Source organism: Triturus cristatus, chromosome 2_2 (assembly GCF_964204655.1).
Source record: "Triturus cristatus chromosome 2_2, aTriCri1.1, whole genome shotgun sequence".
NCBI lineage: Eukaryota > Metazoa > Chordata > Amphibia > Caudata > Salamandridae > Triturus > Triturus cristatus.
Window position 1 is genome coordinate 83,630,400 of NC_140582.1, and position 25,077 is coordinate 83,655,476.

At 42.5% G+C, this 25,077-nt stretch overlaps 1 protein-coding gene across 1 annotated transcript in view; it reads left to right on the top strand.

Moving 5' to 3' along the window:
• Positions 1 to 25,077, top strand: part of GSR (glutathione-disulfide reductase) — a 145,726-nt gene that overhangs the window by 3,011 nt on the left and 117,638 nt on the right. Inside the window, exon 2 of the mRNA XM_085641083.1 lies at positions 12,823 to 12,849. Coding sequence (XP_085497209.1) covers positions 12,823 to 12,849 — 27 coding nt within the window. The remainder of the gene's footprint in view (positions 1 to 12,822; positions 12,850 to 25,077) is intronic.

Below are 25,077 nucleotides of genomic sequence, written 5' to 3' on the forward strand. Positions count from 1 at the left end.
CTCTAGGTCTAGTTTTACTTTCTCAACCAAAGGGCTTATATTTAACTCAACGAGAGTATCCAAGTTTGCAGTTATTACTATCCCAAGATAACTAGCGGAAAGGGCAACTCTAGTGTCAGTACAAAGAACGTGTTTATTCTTAACTATCTGGGTTTTAGACCTGTTCAACCTATAGCCCGAAAATTGCCCAAATATACCAGCTTCCCTTTCAACCTCGCCGATAGCTAAATCCAGATTCGAAGTGAGTATGGCGACGTCATCTGCGTATGCCAAGATTTTGATTACCCGGCCATTTAAAACCATTGGGGGGATTTTATTGTTTCTCTCCAACCTACGTAAAAAAGGCTCGAGAAATAGTGCGAAGAGCAGGGGAGATGAAGGACATCCCTGTCTCGTACCCCTAGAGATTACCACTGTGTCTGATTGGCCCCTGTTTACTCTAATTTTGGCCGTTGGACCTACGTACAGAGCTTGTAGAGCAGTTATAAAACCATCTCCAATACCACACCATTTCAGAACCGCCCACAAAAATCCCCAGGCGACCCTATCAAAGGCCTTTTCGGCATCTAAAAATAGTGCTGCGATAGGGTCACCCAGGGACCCTGCGGCGTCAAACATAGTTATGGCCGTCCTGACGTGCAAAGTGGTTCCCTTGCCTGGTATGAAACCATGCTGCGAGGAACTTACTAGCTGCTCTATGTTTCCTCCAAGCCTCGTCGCCAGCATTTTAGAGTACATTTTTATATCAGAATTCATAAGAGTAATGGGCCTATATGATCCTGGGAGTGTTGGGGGTTTACCCTTTTTAGGAATAACTATAATATCTGCCATTCCCCAGGACTCTGGGGGTGGCCCCCCCCCGCTGTGTATGAATCATAACATTAAGCATATCCACCGCTATAATATCCTGGAACAATTTATAAAATTCAACCGGGATTTGGTCTGGCCCAGCAGCTTTTCCCGAGGGCAGGCCGTCCAAAGATCCCTTAAGTTCCTCTAGATGAAATGGCACATCGAGCTCATCTCTGTCTTGTAGTGGCAAGAAAGGAGCTGTAATGTCCCTAAGATACCGATCCATTTCCATTTCTACTGACGTACTCCCCTCTTCCCCAGTGTAGAGATTAGCATAGAACTTCCGAAACTCCTCCCTAACAAGGACGGGATCAGTGACTAAGTTGCCCTGACTATCTTGGATTTCCTTAATGTCGGCCATAGCTATGCGCTGTCTAGTTCTGACAGCGAGGATGTGTCCAACTCTCTCACTCAGCTCGTATGAGTCTTGTTTATGCGCTAAGTACTTTTCCGCGGCTTTTGAGCTAATGCCTTCAGTGGCGTCCCATTTAAGGAAAGTAATACTAGCTAGATATGTCTCTAGAGGAAGCCCCTGTATTATAGCTCTAGCAAGATTATCTTCCGCTGTCAATAATCTAGCCCTTATATCCTCCATATATCTTCTTTCACTTTTCCGTTTAGTCAGCACATAGCTCAATGTTTCTCCTCTGATCCCAGCCTTAAAGCAATCCCAGACCACGCCAGGAGGGGCAGTATCTCTATTGATCTCCCAGTAGCTCGTTATCCATGATTCCATTCGCTTCTGATAAGCAACATCCCTTAGCAGTATACGCTCAAAAGTCCACTGAGTTTTTGTAACACTTATCTGTGTAGTATTTAATGTTAAAACTAGGGGGCTGTGGTCTGAGATAATTCTAGGTTGTTTCTCAATTTTTACCTGAGTGATTAAGGAATTAGAAACTAGAAAGTAATCCAGCCTGACCAATACTTTATGCGGGGCCAAAAAATAGGTGCTACCATCTTTAAGGGGATGCAGCTTTATCCATGGATCAGTAAGGGAGTTGTGTAGAATCATGTTAGAAAGGGCTTTAAATGTCTTCCTCTTTCTCCCTAAATACCGTCCCCCGGATTCTAAAAAAGAGCTATTTGGAGCATGGATATTAAAATCCCCACAGCATATAGCTGGTTCTGGCCACTGTGCGAGTTCGATGTCCAGAGATCAGGGTCATCTTCCGTAGAACCATATACTGTGGCTAACGTCATCCGTATCCCTTTGAAGCTCAGCTCTACCATCACCCACCTACCCCATTGGTCCTCTTTTTTCCGATGCACCACCAAATCCCTTTTCCTTCCTAATATTGCTACGCCCCTTGTTCTAGTCCCTTGCTTACTTGCTGCTAGTACTTCATACCCCAGCTGCTTTAACAAATACAACTGTGTAACTTCAATGTGGGTTTCCTGAAGACAAACCAAGTCCAGCTGCAAAGAACTCAGCAACCCTGCCACTTTCATTCTTTTCCCAGGATTATTCAGCCCACAGACATTTATTGAAGCAATCTTGCACGGCATTACAGGAGATCACTGAAGTTCCTACTCCTAGACCGCCATACTATTAACAACCAAAACATACATCGAGCTATCACCCCATGATACTGTCTCCTACACCCACTTTGTGAGTACCAAGCTACCCACAAGAGTGTGTTAAACATAGAAATGTATCTGTGCAGAAAAATGTGCATTATCAAACCATCAAAAATACAAAATTTCACCCAAAAAGGACCCCCCCCACCCAACCCCCCTCCCCTCCCTTCCCCCCCCCACCCTCCCCTGGACAGGCAAATAGGTCCGAGAGACCTATATGTAGCCGGTTCTGAGCGGCTGTAGTCGTACCCCTCTCCCCTCTCCAGCTCTAAACTAGTGCTAGTTCTAGCTAACTAATACCCCCCTGAGACTGTGAATAGTGATTCTAAACACCTCATCTTCCATTGAGAACCAACAAGTCAGGTAAAAATATTATGTACCCTATTTTTTCAGTTCGTCCATGAATTGCTGGGCTTTGACCTCAGAAAAGAACATCCTAACTCTACCTTGAGTAATTACTTTCAGCTTGGCCGGGAACAATAAATAAGCTTCTGAATGTAGCGCCTGGAAATTTGGGATCAACTGCCTCAGCCTCCACCTTCGTTCAACCGTCACGTGGCAAAAATCCGGCCTAGCAAAAAATGTGACGCCATCAAAAGATCTCTTATTATTAGGCCTTGCCTTTTCGATAACTTCCTGTCTAAGGAGAAAATTCCCAAAATAAACTAAAATAGCTCTTGGGTGACCCGACTTTCCTCCGCCATCTGCCGTATACCCCTTTTTTGGCGTAAGAGGAAACCTGTGCGCCCTCTGGACCTCTCTGTCCCACTGCCACTCAGACTCCGGGAACGCCCCTCTAAGTAGCTTCACCACAAAGCACATTATGTCTTGACCTTCGATCCCTTCAGCCACCCCCAGAATTCTGACATTGTTTCGCCTTTGGCGATTCTCAAAATCCTCCATTTTCCAATGCAAGTCCTCTGTCGCTTTTTCCTGAGCTGTCTTAAATGTCTGCCAGCTGCTACAGTCATCTTCAAGCTTGCTCGTACGCTCCTCCACCTCCGTAACTCTACCAACCAGCTCGCTATACAGCTTATTAGTCTTCCTCAATGAAGATTGGATCTTTTTTGCGTCTTGCCTCGCCTTGCGGCTAACGACTCTGGCTTCTGTTTGTATTTGTTTTAACATATTAAACAGGGTGTCGAAAGGTGCATTCTGTTTCAAAGGTTCATTAACATCTTCCTCCTGACCTGCCTGAGAAGTTCCTGAATAGTCCCACAGCAATCCTCTCTCGGCCCCCCCCCAGCAAGCCAGGGCGCTGGGTATTTGATTTTAACTTAACTTGTCTCTTCCTTGTAGTTGACTTATTACCCACGTTCTGGCCAGTATCGCCCCCAGAGGAGCTAGAGTCAGATACTGAGACCTCTTCTGGATCATCATCTTCGTCTTCCTCATCCTCCTCTGTTAGGTCTTCGCTCGGCAGGACCGAGTGTGAGTCCGAATCTTCGTTAAGGGAGAAAAACCTCTCGCCATCCCCCGACCCCGCGTCACCTTTTCCCTTCAACGATGTCAGCCCCTTGCCATCTTGCAGCCGTGCCTCTGGTGTGAGGCACAAAGAGTTTCCGCCGATGGGCAACGGCACCTTCATGGACTTCAAAGGGCCTTCCAAAGGATTAGTGGTCTTAGACTCTCTCAACTCTGTTTCGAGCATAGTGATTACCACCATCATTTCCTCATCAGCACTCCGTGCCCCCCCCAAAGCAGCTTTACCTGCCTGTGAGACCTCGATGTTCGGGGGAGAGGCCCTTGCCGGAACAGAGGCAGATGTAGAAGCAGGCTCTGTGCACGTATCCGACTGCTCCTGCGCTCCGTCAGTGATACTGAGCTGCTGGTTCTGCTGTTGCTGGGCAACTGGAGCGTCCGTACCTGACGCGCCTCCAGCGTCCTCGAGGACGCTCCCGAGCTCGCCGAGATCGCCGCTGTGTTTGGATCTGCTAGATTCGTTTAGCAACTGTATACCTGGTGCAGCGGACTGACCTGCGAATATTTCGGACAAGGTAGGTTGCCGGAGGGAAGTCTCTCTGTCTTTAGATTTAGTATTCCCTGATCCACTGCAGCTTCCTATCCCCTCGTCGAGTTTTCCTGCCCTCTGCAACTTTGTATCTAACAGGCTGCCGGGTTCAGACGGGATAATCATATCGGAAGTCTCAGTTTTTCTTGAGTCAGTCTTCTTAGAACGCTGTGAAGGCAATATCTTCCGAGTAGCCCCTAGCTCTCTGATATGTGCCGCCGTTTCCCCCGCTGCATCTTTTAGAAAGGGTGTCTGTACTTTTGTTTTCTCTCTCGCCTTGTCAGCTTTGGCAATCCGTGGAGGCATGCTGAATAAGTGTAGCTTCCGTAGTTTTAGCTTTAAACAGTACCTCCAACATGCACTCCTCAGCCTCACGAAGCTCTCCCTTAATCGAGTCAGTTCCGTTATGCTTGGCGCTTCGGTCAGAATCTGGACTGGAGAATGTGAATCTTTGTACCAAGTATAGAGAAAAGCCATCAGGGTCTGATTATATTAACCAGTGCATCATCATCATTTACTACGAGGAGAGGGGGTCAGTAGCGACTGCTCAGCTCAGCTCGCCCGCGGCCATCTTGCCCCTCCGTCCTTGCACACCTTGTTGTTCGTTTTATTTTTATCAGATTCTTGTTTTAGTCTTTTATGTGGGTGGATTGTTAATAGCTGCATATTTCTATACTATATATATATATATATATATATATATATATATATATATATATATATATATAATCTCCTGATGGGTAAACTACAACTCTGGCGTAGTTCTACAAGGTTTGTTTCCCACCCACAGGTGAACTTGGTTCAATGCACCAGCGCTGAATGTGAAAGACAAATGTTATTGTAGACCAGCTGAACCCCACCCAATACATAATTGAAATCGAGTTACTACTATTGGGTTACTAGGAATCCCTGCAACAGGATCAGGGGCATAGTGGCAACAGAAATAAACCTATTTCGTTATTCACAATATTAACACAGATTTCGCTAAAAAGAATAGACACTCTTAAACAAAAATCATTTATCACAACAAGGCTGTTTCTCAGCACATCTAAAATAACTACACATGATATCATAAAAACAGCTAAAAGACATGTTGTGAACAACAAGAATAAAATATACATTTCTAACATGGTTAAAATGTAATCTAAAACCTAACACACTAAAACTCACATCTGTGCACTACACTAGGAGAGCATGGAGATTGGAACAATTTGCAGTATTGAGTTTATTAGGGAGAAGCAATGCACTGCATACCTTGTTGAAAGCAAGAGCTGTCCTTATTTGCGGAGTTGTCAAGGCAGTGTTCCCTGCCAAGGGCAAACCTCTGCCGCGGTAGCGGCCTTCCTCCAGGACTCTGATTTATCACTATCAGGCGATATTTAGCATCATCAAAGTGCACTGGTGTTAAGTGAGAGCATCTCTAACAGAATCTGGTGCGATAATTAGGGCAGAGGACCTCTCCTGACAAGTGATCAAGTGACAGCCCTTATATACCAAATCTTATCAGAGATAGGAATTTCAGATTAGGAATGTTCGACTAAGATTATGTCCAGCAAAAAGAACAAGCTTGCTACCATAACATTCAACTGTCATTCTTGGTCAATTAACTGACGTCTCAGAAAAAACATTCGTTGAAAAAAAAAAAAAAAGAACTCTCTCCCACCAACCTAGTCGGTGGCATGCTTCATCATTGGGTTCCCACCTAAGATGCCGAGTGCATCTCAGATGTGGTGCGACGCCTGATTACAGTGGAGCTGGTTTATTTTCTTTGTGATGTAATGAATTTGTGAGTGAAATTTAAAACTACCTCCAGGATATCTGCCCTTGAGAGATACATTTTAATAATGGATTACTGAGGTAGGGTGAAAAACAGTAATGGATGTGCATTGAGAAATTAGTGGTCTCTCACATCCTACATGTTTCAGCCAATGGGTCGTGCTGGTTGAGTCACAGTGGCTTTCTTCAGGACCAAGGTGTTAGGGCAAAAAAGCGCTATGTAGTGAAAGCACACCCACTAAGGCATGCAATCAATCAATCAATCATAGCATTTGTAAAGCACACTACTCACCTGTGAGAGTCTCAAGGCGCTGGGGGGTGGGGAGTGCTGCTACTTTTCGAAAAGCCATGCATGTATGAGGTTGTTTAATGTGACTTTAGATATTCAATCAACTTCTTGTAGTCTTCATGTTACTACTACCTAGGGCAATATGGATCCCAGGAGAGGCAGTGCCTATAGTCACACTTTAGTGAAGGTCGCCTACATGCCTTCATACTTATTGTGGTCCTGCTTGGGATTCGGATATTGACATAGATTATCTGCATCAAATGTATGTCCCAGATGTTTCCTTGTGAACATATAAAGTGAAAGGACGTAAATTCAGACGGCACAATTTTGGCTATATTTCTGTGTTTGTTCTTATTTCACCTTGACATGGTCATAATTAGACACTTGTCTTATGCTGATGCCGTATCAGGTGTTATATCTACAGAGGTGTAGCTTGGTCGGTAAGATTTTTTTTGGGGGGGGGGTGAGCTACAGATTTCCCAACTATATAATGTTAAAATACATTATACGACTATCAGGGCTCATGAGAGGGTCTTATGGGGCAGTAGAAAGGGAGAGGAATGTGGTTTGGTAGGGGTGCTAAGTGAGAGAAATCACAAAATTGTGTAAAATAACCAACATTTTGGAGGACCTTAAAAACAGGGAGAGTGTATTTGCGTTTTTGTCGGTGTGTATGTATCAAGTCCTGGTGAAATATACTACTCGCCAAACCCTACTGAAAGCATCTCTAACCAGCTATTTACCATAAGAGATAAAGGTTGGTTGTGTACAGCATCGCTTCTGCAAGTAATTTTGAGGTTGGGCAGATGGTAGTGTATTATACAGCTGTGTACATGACACATTCACAGTTGATGGTCTATGCTTTGTCTTCACACCTGGATCTGTCCTCGGTTGTTCTTTGTGAAAAGTGTATCCGTTCCAAATGGGTTCTCTTTTTAACATTCCTACTACATAAAAATGATACAGGAAGAAAAAAGGCAAAACATTTAAACTTTGTTATTGGCTCTACTAAACAGAACAAGCATTGGCATAGCCAATAGGTCTCGCCTTTGGGACTTTATAAGTGTTTAGCAATGCAGTACCACCTCTCACCTTTCCCATTGTAGCTTGGAGTTTAGGTTAAGTCTGTACCTTAGCTTCTCCATTTCATGTCTTTTGGAGGGTATGTTTATCCAAGCCTGTATCCTCCATCAACCTTAACTAAAGTTTTTTGTTTCAGTGAACAAAAATTAGATAAAAGAAGGAGCAACACATTTGTTTAAAGACAATAGATGCCTTTATAATTGGTAGATGGCAACGAACAACTGAGCAGACACTTAAGAGGCACAGCGAGGTTCACTGCAGAGATCACTGGTGTCCTGCGGTCGACCCCTCCTAATGAGGAGCAAGTGACCTGCAGCAAAGAATACATTTACGCATTAAGAAACTGTAAAGGAAAATATATGGATTGGTAAATGGTTTTTAAATGATGGTGTTTTATGTAAACTACTTACTGACATTAAAGGGACTTTTTTTTTTTTTTTTAAACCTCCTCCTAATATGTTGGCTCTTAAGTGTGAGGCAGCGGAGTAATGTGCAATGTTGTCGTCCCCCCCCCCCCGGCTCCTCCCCCGCGCAGAATGGGATGAGGACACCCTGAGCTTCCCATATATTACAAATATTCATTGGCCTGCCTTGGGCTTCATCTGGCCCAGAGGGGTTAGGTGCCCTCCTCCAGTCTGGGAGGAATAACTAAAAAGCAAGAACTTCCCAAAACCATTTCCAGATTTGGACTTCTAAAACACCAGTCTCCACACTCTGTCACCAACCTTGGCATGAAGAGGAAAAATAACCTTCCAGCCAGTATGATAGATTTTGCCACCCAAGACCTGTTGTCCCACACCAGTGGCGACTGAGAAACTCCTTTGTGACCGAGGGTTGTATTCACTGAGCTCCACATTCGGGGAATGTGCCGCCCCCGCTCTCAGCCCATAGATGAAGGCCAAACAGCATTGGCTAAAAACAAAAGTAGAGTGGCAAGCTTGGCAGTGAGGGGACAGATATGAACCTGCAAGCTCTGCATTACATGCTACCCAGAAGTGACCCTGGGAACAGGCAGAAAACGAGGGAGGGAAACTGGGGGTTATCCCAAGAAACCGATCAGACCGGTTTCCTCCCTGTGGGCTATTGGCCCCCTTTGGTATTGACTGTATATCACGTCATGTAGTGCCTTTTCAAGAACCTAGCTAAGTATCCGACTACTAGTTTTCTCCTGCACCGTGATTCATGTCTAAGTACCTGTATTTTATTATTTCACCCTCTGAATTTCATATGTACAGTAGTTTTGTGATACAGATAATCTTTTTTTTTCTTTTTTTTTTTTTTCTTACAAGTAAAGGCATTGCCTGAGCCAGGCCATTGAATTATTGACTTATCACATGTTTCGTTACATTCTAAGTTTCACACCCTACTCCATCTCTCGGAGTAAGCTGTGGACTGTGGTCAAGACAGCATATGGTGTTTAAGCCTGATGTCTGCATATCTAACCCCAGTTACCGGCAGTGAAGAGAGAAACAGTAATGTGTGTCTTTTCACCCGGTGGTGCTGTTGTGGTGCCAGCACCCATCCACCTTTGGTGCCAATCGACCTCACTTAAATAAAAGTACAGAACTGATGTCAAAACACAAGCGCTTCGAGATAGTAAAAGGGCAGGTTTATCTATTATATAACCGCTTATCGAACTGTGAGCTGTGCCGTATTATGTTACTGGTGCAGGCCATTCAGGGTGCCAAGAGCTGGCTGGGCTGCTGCTAAGACATGTGCTGTCCATATAAAGCCCAGCCCACCACACTGTACAAGCAAGGCTCATATGTATGAATAGTGCACGCTGCCGCCTGGAGGGAGGCTCTGAGGTGAGATCGCTGATATTGTAACCAAGTGCAGACTCGTGGGAGAAGAGAGCTGACTTCGGATCCCAGCGTCCACGCTACACCAAACTGTGCAATCTTACGCAAACCGGTTTATTACCCAGTGCCTGCCTTTCCTTATCTGCCAACAGTTGTGAGCGACAAAGCATTGATTCTGCTCACAGTGTACAGCATAAAAGATACTCTTTAAAGGCGGCTCTTGCAGCATTGTCGGCCTTGTTACATTTAGTCTCTCCATACTCCGCAAGCCCCCTGGGCACAGTGCTTCGGTGCCCATTCAATACAGTGCCTCTCTACTGTGATTGGCGCGGAGGAAGGGAGAGCGGGATGGGTGGTGGTGTCTGGCGGAGTGTAGGAGAGAGCTGCACGAGGTAAACTACATTGTTTATAATCATAGAATAAGGCAGCGTTGCCGTGGATACACTGCACTTTGCATACCAAAATGCTTCTTGGCTGTGGCTCCTTGTGCTTATTTTTTTGTGAGATCGGGACAAACCACCTCCCGTGCTGAAAAAAAACCCAGCAGGAGGGTGGGAAGGGAGGCGGGCAGGGACTTTCAAGGTGGCTCTCGGAGCATTGTCGGCCTTACATTTAGTCTCTCCATGCTCCGCAAGCCCCCTGGGCATAGTGCTTCAGTGCCCAATCAATACAGTGCCCCTCTACTGTGATTGGCGCCAAGGAAGGGAGAGAAGGATGGGTGGTGGTTTCTGGGGAAGTGTGGGAGAGAGCTGCTTACAACAAAAACAAGCATTGGCCGCGCGGCCGTAAAAGTAACACGGCCGTGCAAGTGAAAGTGATCGTGATCGCGATCAAGCGCGGCGAGCGATGCGCTTAATGAGCATGACGAGGAAAGCCATATGGCGCCTCTGCTCGTAAGGGCGCGCCTGCGTACATGCACGCAAGCTGTAGGCCGGCCATGGTAGCATTTTTTGAAGCCCTTACTAGAAGTCTTGCCAGATCAGTGCATTCGCTGGGTCAGGCGAGACCTAAAAACTGCTGTTGGGAGTAATCCTTTCAGTTAAAAATGACAGTTGTAATAATATCAATGAATAAGCAGTTCATAGGATTCCTTTCCAGTGCATGGCACACATAGATGGAAGTATTAGATGTTTGCGCTTACGAATACGTTATGGTAATTTGAGCAAGTGATTATGGGAGTAAGGAGCATGTTTATCTCGCAGTGGTGATAAAATCATGGGAATAACAGTTACTGTATAAATCTTTGGTATGGAGAGGGGACCATGTCTCTGCAGCTTTTCGTCTCCATCTCCTTGGTGAACAGTGTGCTTTCATATAAGGCCAAGTGCCGCAGTAGATGACTTGCTTGTTCCTGGGAATAGAAAAAAAGCTCGCATCTGGACTTTAGCAGTTCTCTGGATCAGGCTCACTCCTATTCCTGCACCACCTTAACGACACTTATATGCATACTGCAGGTAACGTACCTTTGTCGATCTTCAATTTCTCATAGTTTCTGCTGTCACAGCTGACAGTTTTTTTGTCACTGAGGATTTTTTGTGGGTCACCTGTTCTCCAGATGAAGCAATGCCTGCAATGCGAACGCACTTCCTCTTTTAGTTTCTAAATCTACTTGTTTTGAAGATCTATTCATTGATCACTTTCAGGAAATGTTGAAATAAAGCTTTACAATGAGGAACTGTATATCCACCAAGCCGCTTTGGCCAGAAGTCTTCCTGACATATGCAAGAATTACGAAGTAACTTGACTAATGATTGCATAATGGCAAGGCAAATGAACGTTTGTAGTTTTCTCTTAAAAAAGAATAATGCAGACACAATGCGCACAAAACAGGAAGGAATAGGAGGTGCTTCCAAGCGCATAAAGATTTTGTGAGCAATTCTGAGATGTGCAGGCATGGAATTGACCATCCCTTTTTGCAGTTCAGTAGAACTCGTTTGTCTCAGAAGAGACCCTTCAGAAATGTACAGCCTTCCTCCTTTTAGCTTCATATAACGTTGATGTTGGTGCCGAAGAGATAGGCGAGCCGCTCCCTGCTCAGCTGTCAATCTGCACACAATTCTTCTTGGATTCTAATAAAACAAATCCTGAAAAACTATAAGAGGGAGTAATGGAATTAGAAAAGAAGAAATTTACTGAATTTCCTTGCTCCTAGTGTTGAGCTTAATGTGATTACACAAAGTTACAACTCTTTCTCCTTTGTATTTCTCACTTCCTGTTTATTTTTACTAGAGCCGGTCCCTCTGTCCATGATTGTCTCTCCTTGCCCCCTTTTTCCCCCGTATCATAGACGTTTCCCTGCTGTCCATCTTCAGCTCTGTGTGTGTTAGTTATACTTACTGTGCTCTTGTTTCGGATCTATAGGCGTACTATGTTGCTTACCTCTAGATTCCTGGTAGATGCAGCTCCCTCTTTCAGCACACTAGTTCTTCCACACTCCCACATGCTTTGGTTCTGTTTAAGCGTGCTTCTCTGCCTTTATTCCAGCTCTCAGGCCACATTGACTCTCATGTCACACCTGGGTATTGCTACTCTTTAGCTCTTCGCTGTACTTCTTACCCCTCTTGAAGGGGCTTAGTAACAAATTGTGAATTATCAACTACGGACATTAATATTTTGAGAGTCCCCCCTTCTTTTATCTGGTTTTGAAAAGGTGTTAAACCAATACCTTGAAACTGTATCGTAGCCTTCATGGACACAATAAGTAAATTAGGGCATGGCTTCAAGTGCTGCAGCCCGGTTTCTGTCCGCTGTTTTGGGATGGTGAGCTCTTCCACCATGATAGCGATGGAGTGGAAGCGGGGTTCTTGTGGAACATCTATCTGTGTTTGTTTTGGATGGCTGAATTATTGCCATTCTCTGACGTCCGAGGCCATCGGTCCCACAAGTCTTTGGCTATAATATGCTGCAGAGGTTTTCCAAGCGTATTAAGACATCACTCCTATATTTTAGTGCAAATGTATCTCTCTTTTCTTACTTGTCTTTCGTGGAGATAATTGATTTAAATGTTAGCTGACCAGCCTCCCTACATTTAGAAGTTGATCCTACCATTCTTGACAGAATTGCCTGCCAACTTTGACAGACTTTATGGTGGGGCCACATGAGTCTTTGAATGCTGAATGTTCGTCATTTAGGAAACTCTAAATATGGTGGTAAGCTTGTCAGAAGTGAAAACAGAGACTATGCTGTTTTATGGCATAGTTCCCAGTACCATTCCCCTCAAAAGTGTTTCTGATAATCGCATGGAGTTTAAACATGTTTTTTACACAGTGCCAGGAAGTGTAGAGGAGCAAAGTCCAACAATTAACCAGGAAAAACCTGCTTTCTCCTTAGGTGGCCGCAATTACTGCCCATATGCAAATGTTATGAAAATCGATTTTTGTTTAAATATTTTACACATTTTGATGTTTCTCATTTCTCATCTCTTCTAGGTAAATGTTGGTTGTGTGCCAAAAAAGGTAAGTTTTTCTTTTTTTTTAAATACATTTTTTTAGCACTGAAGCTTATTTGTATATGTTGGCAAAATATTGTATTACTTCTTTCCACGGCTCACTAGATTTTCAACAGGTTGAGAGCTAAAAAGGCTGATGTATAAAAGATAAATTGGAGCGTTTTCTTTAATGGCAATTCCATTTGAAGCTTCTAAGACTTTCTTCTGTTGACTGTATTTTGAGTTGTTTCGGCTCAGTGAAGGAGACAATATTCCTGATCCAGTTTGAACAGTTCTGTTATCTTACAGTGTGGACACTTTTGTTTGATTGTGACTTGTGAAATTATGAAAGGTACACGCCTGATAACTCACAGACGATAGCCTCACAATAGTAACTGTATTATCCACAGATTAGAAAACGTTAGCTTCTTGCTAATCACTGTAAGCCTTTGCACAAAAACACTTTCCAATCCGAAATAGACTGCTGTTTGTAGAGGCCAATACGAATGAAAATGCAAAGTTTACAAATTCTTTCAAATCGCTGGATAAGGAGTTGTCAATATTTTACAGCTCACACAGTGTGCTTGGCCTTGGCAAGGTTGGAAACAAATACTTGTATGCTCTCCCCAATGCCAGATTCAAATGGTGCCACTTGTAGCATTGTGACCCCTGGTCCAGTAGGACTGAATATTTGCAGTTCAGGCTCATAGCCAACTCTGCATTTAGATCTGCTCTTGCGTACAAGTCTCCTTCACAGCCTTTGCAACGGGTTGCAATGAATTGAAAGCTTGTTGCCATTTCATTATCATTATTTAGGTGAGTGATTTGTGCTTTATTGAGGTCAGACCCTTTGCCTGTGAGTGATCTGAAAACCCATCACAAATCGAAAGGTGAGTGTGGTCGCCAAGCAGTGGCATCAATTGAGCTGCGGCCAGACTCTGATCATCAGACCCAGTGCCTCATTTGAGCTGGTGGGGGCCACCAGCTCTCATTTTTGGGACTGGCACTTATCATCAGACATTGACCAAGAGCAAGAGAGGGAAAAAAACATGAGGCGGAAAGACGGAGGAGGAGAAAGATGGAAAACTGTCACAAAGGCAGAAAGCAGGAGCTTGCAAGAGTGAGATAAAGGGGAGGGCTGGTGTGGAATAAAGGCGCACGAGGTGGATAAAGACTACACAGCTTTGGTATTCAGCATGCCAACGTTTAATTGCACGGGCTGGGGGTTTCTGACGAGAGCTTTGGCACCAGCACTCATTCTTTTACAAATTGAGCAGAGATCAGACCCTCTCTTTTTTAGATCTCTGTATCAATTTATCAATCAAAAATTTTCTTAAGAAGAAATAAAATCATTAAATGCAATTATTTGTCATAAAAGACAGTGCATTGGATTTCTCTATACCAGTTATCAAAAAGTGCTCTACCTTACATTATGTTCTTCACATCTCCTTTTAAAAATGAGTGCAGTACCTTCCACAACTGTTTACTTCTTAAAAATATTAGAAATCTGAGGTCGAGCCAGAAGCTACCATATGTTACACTAATGTAAAACCCTTGCGAGTGAAGCCCTGGTGATCGTCTTAGATAAATCTGATATTACAGTCACCTTTACCTTGATAATTCCTCAACAGATTTTTGATAGTGGCTTAGAGGATGACGCTGTCCTGCCTCCTTATCGTTCATGGGTAAAAAGATCTATAAATTGAATTGCACGGCCTATCATCTGCCAATTTGTACCTGCCACACACAGTTGCATTGCTTCGTCATATCTGAAAAGTGACTTTTTCTATTTAACAAGTTCTGTGTTAAGATCCAGACAAATATAAATCAAACAAATATAAATCAGAAGTAATAACAAATCTAATTTCACTCCACACAGACAAGAACCACATTTCGAGGCTGTCTTGCTTTTCCATGCTGCCCATATTTCAGCTCTTGTTAACAATAACAATTTGAACCTCATGAATTTCTGCTTTTTTACAAAATCTGTCAATAGAATAGTCTGGCAGGGTTATGTAAGTTTTTTGTGTGCATAAAATACACTCCTGTTGGAGTACTGAATTTCTTTAAATCTCCTTGAAAGGAATGGGCTTTACATTTCTCCTGTATCACTTTTTTTTTTTAAACCTGCACTTGAAAAAGTATCCTTCTAATCCAAGATAGTACCTATTTTTTTTAACCACACTTCTTTTTTTAACACACACTGCACCTACCTCTGCACATGCTCTAAGTTTGTAATTATCTCACTCCACACTAAGTTCTTCAGAGAGCCATTACTAGTAATATGAAGTCCATAGCAATATTTAATGAATGCCACATATAGTGTGCATGGCAGTTTCAGGAATCCCAACTCTAGTTTCACTTGACTTGGTGAGCATGACTGCGATAGAGTGAGAAAATATTTAAGGTTTTTTCCATAAAGCTTTTTCAATTCAGAGCTCATCTCTTGCTCAAAAGTCAAAGCACCATAGAAAAGCAATTGCACCTACTTTGCTTTTGCCACAATGATGAGGGATAGTGAGGTATGTTTGAATAAAATTGCATCTCTATCCATATTTTTATTCTCTTAGGGCCCTCCTCATTTACACTGGAAATTAGCTTTACTTTTCCCACTAGTTCCAACCACAATACTCAAACTGCCTATGTGTGACATTTCCATGTTTCCAGTGAATGTATGAGTGACATGCTATTACATGGGCTCCACTCAGATACTACAGTGAAGGTCCGACATGGTAACCATGGGGATAAAACTCGGTCTATATTGTCCACAGAAGGCGTCTGACAAGGGTGTATCCTTGCCCCTTTTCTATTTCTCGTTTACATTAACAGGTTGGAGGCTTACCTGCTGGGGAAAAACCTTGTTTTTGTCCAGATTGGAAGTAATTTTATTGCATCACTTTTATATGCAGATGATGCTGTCCTTATAGCAAGGACAGCTAGTAGTCTCCAGAAATGTTTGGACGCCTGTGTAGGTTTTATGGCCCCTTTGGATCTTCAAGTAAATCATAAAAAGTCGTTTATAATGTTGTGTGGCCCGAAAATAACAAAATCTAAAGTTTTTGTGGGACAGGGGAATGAGATCTAGAAGGTCAATAATGTATCTTATATGGGAATCGTTTTTAATGCTCAACTATCTTGGGATTCACTATTAACCTTAAGAGTTTTGCAAACAATGAGAGTATTAGAGACACTGTTTAGATTTGCAGCACAGCTTGGCCAGAAGCCAGTGAAAGAGCTAATAACTATATGGGGCTAAGTGTTTAGTGATTGCCACTTCTGGAGCGGGAGTGTGGGGGCATGCTAATTGTGCTAAGCTCCAAAGAGTCGAGAATGATGGCCCCAATAGTTATTCAACACTCTTTTGTCATCTGGAACATGGGCTAGAGCCAGTGGAAGAACGTGTAGGTCTAACACTGTGGAGTTGGATTTCACTAGATCCTGCAAATTGGATTGCCGCGCACACTCCAATGTTCAAAGTATTCCATGGTTTAATTATCTCGACTTTTTTTTTTAAAGCTGGGTTTGAGCAAATTATTCAGTTACCCTACAAACATGTCCCATCAAGCCGAAGCTGTTGTAACAAATGTCTATGGTCTTTGGTCAAAAGCACGTCATTTGCAGGCACTGAATCAGTTGAAATCAGCGAGCCATTTAGATTTAGCTATTGGGTCCCATCATCCATTTTTTAAATTTTTTTTTTTTTTTTTTTTTTTTTTTTTTTACCTTATGCACTTCATGAATTGTCAACACAGATTTTATCTTACGAGACATTACCTTTCCCCGGTCCACTTTTTGGTGACTTTTCCACAGCAAAGTACTCGGTCGAATAATTTATGTCCCTACTCATGTGACAACCTTACAGCACTGAGCACCTGGCACTTTATACTTTTGTGTCTATTATACAAATCTGTTAGAGTTGAACACCTATTACCAATTTTAAAACCTTTACAACTTAGTTCTTTTATTGAAGGTTATAGGTCTTTACTTTCTTGGGATTCAATGGCCATCTGCTGTGCAGTTTTAAACTTTATAAAAGCATCAATTGTAGTTCGAAAGAAATATGATTAATGGGGTAGGTGTCCTACCATGTCTTGTTTGACTTTAAAATGAAAGTGAAGGTTGTTAATTTAAAATGTAATTCTGAAAATTCTCTGTTTTAATGTTCTTTGAGATGAATTTTTGTATTTTGTGCTTTTATGATTTGTCTAAATCGAATAAAGTTTGATTGACAGTGACAAAGTGAGGTGCTACTGCCAAAAATGTGACACGTTGAGTGAGGTTTCTTGTGAGTAAAACCAAGCATAGAAGTCCATTTAAAGAGATAAATATCTGAGCAATGAAAACCTCTAAAACTGCTTTGAAACTGGCAATGCAAAACCCCTGAAATGTGAGGTCACTAACCTACTCCCCCTTCTATGGTGATCATACTGTGAACAATTGTGGCCCCATAATATGACATTTAATAAAGTCTTTGGAGGCAGTAATTTATTAAAGATGTATGGACATATATAATCACGTACAGTTATCCACAAAAGCCCACCTACCTATGACAGATACTTGCATTATAAAATAAGCAAGGTACAATTAAACTCAGTACATACATTCATTAAATGCTTAGACTGAGGACCACAGTCAGCTTAGAGCATTTAGTGTTAAGGTAAAAGTAGCAGAGTGCAGTGCCCTGTCACTTACAATACACTATATAAGAGTTTTTGTCTCCATAAATCTGAGATGAGACCACATTTTAATAAAATAATATGCAAGGCTAACATTTTATTTTGTTCTTCTATGTAACATTTTGTACTCCCGAGTCACAGTTCTGGCCTTCTTTTTGCTGTTTTCCATTAGAGAAGATCTAGAACATGCTTCACAATGAGGCCTGTTTATTTTAATATCCGTATATAAGACTGGGTTCTATTCAGTGATAAATTAGGGCAGAATTTGGTTTTAATGCCTCTGATATTTGCTTGAAATAAGGAAGAATTTACATCTCTGACTGACAACAACAGTCAATTCTACCTCAAGGGAATGCCAGATTACATTCATCTTGTAAGACACAACCTCAACAGTACCATAGTTAATTTTTTTTGCCACACTTTCTCTGGCCTTTCTAGATTTGTCCTCAAAATAAGTTACTTGGCATTATGCAAATTTATCTTCTAAGAAACTAAATCATGGTTGGTAAACTTTATTTAGGTCGCAAACCATTAACCTGAAAACAGCACGCTATCAAAACCATGTTTTTGTTTCTCAGAAAGGTTGGAAGACCCGTGCATGCTCGATTACATCACCTTAAAATGAAGGTCTTTCAGGGCATACTTTGCTCCATTCTCATGAAAACTGTGCACGCCTTCACAGAAAGCACTCTGGCTTCCTGGATCAAGATATTAACTTTCAAGCATACTCCTCAACTTCCCACACACAGGGATTCCAACACATAGATTTGAAACGGGAAAATGGCATTATTCAGATGTAGATGTAAGATCTCGTAAATTGTTAAAATGATTGGTTCACAGCAACATGAAACACTACTAAAGAGCACAACAATAGGATTGAACATGGCATCAAACATAATGAATGACCGGGTCATCCCTTTGGAGCAAGAAGTTAAAATAAACATACACAGGTAATTCAGTCTGAAAGAATAGTCATTGGGTTTGAGAGGAATTACTCTCACTTGTTGTCAAACTGAAGAATCAATCTATTTAAACATGTGGCCATTCCATGCTACCTCACAGAAATTCACTTCAGTGTCCAGTAATATTCTGAATCGACAAATTGACAAAATGCAGCATATACTTACGCTTTGAAGACTATTCTGATCTACAATAGACACCTACAAGCAATTCTTGTACATCAATGTCTTTACAAATGGAGCAGAAATCAGAAGCAGCAAGGGGTGCTGGATTTTGTGCCATATGAAATGGAGAAGCCATGAATTAGACCTTAGGATTCAAAGACAGTACTCTAGTTTTGATGAAGGTATGTCTTCCTTCATTCACTGAGGCACTATCTACACAAAAACCAACACATTTTTTAATGGAATTATTTTCTGGAACATCAGACACCACAGTGCATATACCTTCAGCTATACTTTTCTTGCTTAAGCACAGGTCAAGTAATCTGTAGCCTGCCAAACCCTGTTCCAAATAAAATATGTACAATTATGGGATCCATTTTTAAGTGCCTTGCTCATTGCTACCAACGACACACAGATATAAGGCAGAAACTGACATATCAGCCTCTAAGTCAGCAACTATCATGCAATTGCAACATTTAAAACGCAGGTTCTAGCACAAGCATAAGCCTACCCACTCTTCGCGTCTCAGTAACCGGCCTCTACAAGGCTGTCTAAATTATGTGCAGCAGCATAGGGCACAATGTATTTAGCCAAAAATCCAGTGAAATGTTTTCTTCTTCTCTGGCAGAAATTCTTACTGGAGTTTTTCCTTGTCAGGTGGCCTTAGATGGGTTTCATTTTCGTTGCACCCTGAAGGATTGTATGAACTTTACCAGTAATATAGTATTTCAGATAAAATCTTCCTTGATGTCCACAATAGAAATTCTACTCACAAATGAAGCAGCAGAAAGCTTTTTTAAAAAAAGATTTTATTTTATTGTATTTTAACAGACAGTACATTGCAACATCTGTACCTTCAATGTTTCGTATAAAACATAGCCATCCTTCCACATGTGCCACACAACATCAGGTAATCCATACAAGGAGGGTAATCAAGGCAAAGACATCACTATATATAGTAACCATGTTCCAAGTTTTTTCTTCCCGATTATCCCTCCCGCCTCCCATGAGTAAGAGAATAGTGTCATCAGGCTCCAGTGAGGGGTCCTCGTGCCCCTCCCCTGCTTCTTCAAATCCTGTAAGGATTAGGCCCCAAGTTCGTCAATCATCTGCCGCCTTCTTGTCCATCTTACACTGACTAAGACTTATTTCCTCTGCTGCCCCCATTCTTTAACATCCTTTGTCCAACTCCGTTCCCTAGGACCCAAGGGTCCCAGCCACGAAATGGCAACCCTTCTTTTTTCCAATAGGAGGACCAGTTGCATAGCATTCCATTTTCCTATCCTTTCGTTTCTTAATGCTTCCCAGGAGACACTTGGTCGGGGCTGCGGTCAGCGTCAAACCCTCAATATACCCCAGTCTTCGAACAACTTGGTCGCAGAACTTGTGCCAAGGGGCAGTATCAGGCCAAATTAAGGAAGGTAGCAGTGCCTTCTCGGTACAGGGGACACTTGTCCATCTTAGTAGGGTCTATTCGGTGCAACTGGACCGGAGTGATAAATGTACAGTCTGTGGAGTTGAAACGTACAATTTAAACCTTGCATTACAGGTCCCTTGTTTAACTATCGCACAAATGCCCTTCCACTGCGCTTCCTCCCGTGAGGCTCCAAGTTCCTCCTTCCAGGCCAATTTACCCCTAGGTATGGTCCTTAGCTTGTCAGCAACCTTTGCCCTATATAGGTGGGATATCAAGTATCTGCCTCCACCAAACTCCAGCAGTGCCCATAACCTGTTGGAGGGAGGAGGGACTGCGGGATAAGTCTGCCAAATTTCCCGTAGTATGTCCACGAAACTCTTGTATAGTAAGAACTGACCCTGATCGACATCAAAGGTTTCCCGAGCTGCTTCAAATGTAATGAAAGTGGTCTCCCAACGCAACGGCAAAACTGGGAGTGTATTAGGATCCAGTGTTGCAATTCCACCCAAAGGAAACGCAAGGGACAAAGCAGTGGAAGGCTTAACAGGAACACTGATCCCTATGAGCTTCAAAGAATTTACAAAATACTGATTGTCCGATATGACATTTTGGAAGATAATTAGCGCTCAGTGACTGTTCATAGGCACCCACTCTTTAATGGAGGCTGCAATAGAACAAGTCAAAATCTATGCAGATTTACTGTGCTCAATGTTTTTCATGACCTTTGTTGAGGGTTGAACCAGAAACTGTTTAGTAACAGACACCATGCTTTGAATTGAGCTTTCCAGTGTCCTTCTCTACAAATGTAAAATATAGAAGTCCAGTTCATGTTACAGTGTTTGTAAGTACTCCCACATTTGACTGAAAAGTGAACAGTACACAGGGATAAAGTGAAATGCACTAGAGCTCAATGTAGTCAAGTGTTGGGAGACCTTACTAAAATATTTTTTATCACTAAAGTCCCTATGTTCATAGTATAAAATTTGGCACATCTCTTCCTAAATAGTGTGGGAAACTAAAATTTGTAAAAACAGTTCTTCGTTGTTTTGCACTTACTCAAAAAGCATATACATCAACTGATGGCAGCATAATGATAATGCAATGAATAACATACAATAAAATTACAATACTTTTATTTGTCATCAAACTTTAAAGTACATAACCTGATTCAACTATCTTTGTATTGTTCCGTTTGTATCCAGACCAGGTCAAATTTACTTTGATAGTACTGTGGCCTAGATTTCTTCTCTCCTTCTGACTCCTAACTATTATGGCCTAGTGCTTCTCAGCGGGAGTTTCATTTGTCTCAAAGTTCCCTCAATTCTTGTGCACTGAAAATATCTGTCACTCGTTAGAATCACTCTTTAGAAGGCGCACGATGGTACACCGATCTACTGGAAAAAATAAAACATTACATTTTAAGACGTGCTGCCTATCTGGGAAGAAAAGCCATTCTGCTTTACAGTCAGCAGTGACTGTTGTGGTTCGCTGCGCTGCGAGGTTGAGCTCAAATGTCCCCCAAAAAATAATCAAAACACATGCACTTGAATTTTCTCTTTCAGAAATAATTACGGGTTTAAACTTAATGAAAGGGTGCATGATGTGATCATACTCAGTGTAGCATAATGAAGAATGCACGCCCAGCAATTCAAAATAAAATTTCAACGTGCGTTGTCAGCAAAGGGAGATTGTAGCAGACATTGTAGAAAGAGTGGAAAAAACACTGGGTAGTAAGAAAATGAAAAACTAAAAGTCTGAGGCATATTGTGAATCATGCACATGGTACCCACTGTCCCCTCCTCGTCACCCCGGGTGCCAGGGCTGGGCAGCACTACACAAAGGTAGAGACATTAAAAAAAGCAGTTAGTATTGCACAGGCAGAGAATTAACACCCACAGTACAATTGCAGTTCAGCCTGTGTGCACAGTAAATTACCCCTTGTGCTTAGTAAGTCCTTGCAGGCATTGCACGATTTCCTGTGTTAGTAAAGCGCTGAGCATGCGTAATTCCGTCACCTAGTACTACTGTTTTGTTTAGCCAAAGGCATATTACATTCTGGGACTTGTCGTTTTGTTTTTTATTGGCAAACATTTGTTGAATTTGTCTGTATCATAGTCTTCTCAGCATAAACAAGCTAGTAATAATCTGAAACGTTAAGCCACTGAGCTAGGGTGACCAGAAGATACCCAGATATTTTAATAGTTTGTGTATTCCCAATGCAGAGGTGCTTTATATACCTATACTAGCACCATCTTCTCACAAGTCAGCATTTTGGGGAAACTTTCTAATGTACTTTTAGCCAACAAACTCATGCATACTACATTTTTCTACAACAAACACATAACCTGGACAAGTTATCAAGGGTACTTTATAATTGCAGTGGCATAATAGCTCGTAGTGTGAACCACTGCCTCAGGACACAATCACAGGACAGCCATGACAGTATAGTTCACAGTAGCATATGCTTGTTGCAGGTGAGGTAGTCTGGGGGCAGATACAGGCAACAACAACCGTGTACATGTTTGACATCTCATTGTGTCACTGGTTGTAACAGGTGAAACATTGCCCAGGGCAGAGAGGCAACAACATAGTCTGCACCATGCTAATATGTTCGGCATGTCATCTGGTCAGTCTGCAGCTGGTTAAATAGAGCTTGGCCACCACATTAGTTCCACTGTGCACAGGAATTTGACAGCTCATCATGTTAGCTTTTAGAAGAACAAGCGAATGTCCTTGGGACACAACAAGGAATTTGATGGTATTTTCAGGTGAACGAGAGTAAAAATAATGAAAATATTTATAAACTCATAATTTTCCCCTTAAAACGCAAAGAAATTACTTGAAAAGCTATTTAAGATGTCACACTACAAATGAATAATTATTAAAGCATTAACATGTAATTGCAATGTTAATAAATGAATCGGTTTTCGACATTTTACCCGACAACGAGCACCTGGCCCTTCCAGAAGCTCAAAACATGAACAAATGGCCGGTATGTTTGCCTGAGAAATGTGGCAGCCACATTCAAGGTAGCCTACAGCAGCGTTCATGAATCATACGAAGTTACAGAACTTGGAGTACAAAATGGAAATAAAGAATGACAAGCTACAACAATTGTACATTAGAGTGATTTGATTACACAGTCCAACCCAAAAGATACCCTCCACAATTACCCTTTCCATTCTTCCTCCCCTCTGCCACTCACCCTACATTTTCGTCTCCTTTCCTTTTTTTCCAGCTTTAGTTTTCCCTCTTCCCAAAGATTAGCCAGCTAATCCCTCTGTTTAAGCTAGTGATGCATGTGCACGAACACTGCTTAGAAATGTATGGACTCTTAATGAAGACTGTAAGTGTAGTGACTGTGTCCACTAAGGCTTGAGACCACTTGTGCTCTGTGATGTTTGTGTCAGCTAGCGAGCTCGACTGACCAATAGCACTCAAGGAAGCTGCTCTTTGAATGGTGCAGTGGTCAGAGCTGCTGCTTTTAAGCCCATGCCCACCAGGCCTGCTCCACAAGGGACCAAGTGAGTCCTATGTGACGCATGGTCATGGCAGAGGTCTCTCTGACTGACTATCCTCATCTGCAATCTGGGAGATCCAGGGACATACCGCCCTAACCCACTGTCTGGCCACACATATCCTCAGCAAGAGCTGCAACATCTTGCCTGTGCATTACGAGAATATATGCTGCAATCATCCAATTCATTGCCAGGGCCCAGTGGTGCCTTTCTGTCTGGCCGGCAGCAGGAAGCGATTGTCAGAGCTTCCTACGGTGCCACACTACCCAGTCAGAGCACAGCCAGTGCTTAATTTGAGCTGGTGGTTTCCGGTGCTCATCATTAGCACTTATTCATCAACACTGGCGCTTTTCATAAGCACCAGTTAAAAAGACACATTCATTTATGGTAGGCACAGGGAGATTAAGCGATTTGCCCAGAATCACAGGATGTTGAGCTGATGCCGAGGCGTGAACCTGTTTCCCCAGCTCCGAAGTCAGCTGCTCTGACCATTACTCCACATCCTTTCCCCAATTTCATGGTTAGTAGTTGGTTCTGTTTGAGACGGCACTAACAGGAGAAATGAGCTGGGGTGCAAGCTGCCTACTGACGAGATGCCCGCCACGTATTTGTTTTTACAAATTAACCACTGGAGCACCCTGCCCTGGCGGGATGGATGCTATTTGAGAGGAGACTAAGGCCTCCTGAGGCAGTCCTCTTCCTCTGTGTTATGATGCAACACATTAAGTGTGTGTGTGTGTGGCAGTGAGCACCAGACATTAATTAAAACTGCCAGAGCCCAGGCTGAGAGCGCTACTCTATCAGTAGTAAACTGTCCCCTTTCCTCGACCTCGCTCACACTGGACTTATTGCCTGGACCAGTACAGCAGTGAGCGGGCTGTGCCAACACCATTCTGGTGCACTGCCTTGTCACGGACTCTGCAGTTAATGTGTGACATTGCATTTTTAGTGCAGAAATACAGAAGACTAACTGGTGATGTGTGGAACTTGGCAGGGTTGCAAATTGATGGATGAAAAAGAGGACTATGAAGCAACAGATCAAATCAGTGGGTCACAAATCCACTCCAGTAAAGCAGTCCCAAGACAGAAACCTGCCTTGCACTACGCCTATTAGGATTTGTCACAGGTCTCGATATTTACACTGGATTTGTGGGGTAATAGGTGTGTTTAAATGTGAAATATTAATCATATAACATTGCCTCCTCTTTGACTATGGTTAGTGATAGCTCAAGGAAAAAACATTCTTTAGGTTCTGTATTTGACTTATGGCCTTCTTATGTATCCCACACTTTATAGAGAAGAACACTCTCCTGTTGGAAAAGGCCTCTCATAGATGACCTCATTTATAAGCATTACTGCTCAGAAGTAATTTCACTGCATTGTTTGCTTACAAAATTATTGTTCAGAATAAATACCCCAGGGGTAATTATTGCTGGGAGGTTAGAAAACGCAGCTCTCTAAGTAACATTTTCTGCATGTTTAGCAATTAAATACGTTGAGCAGTAACTCTTGCCACTTGGC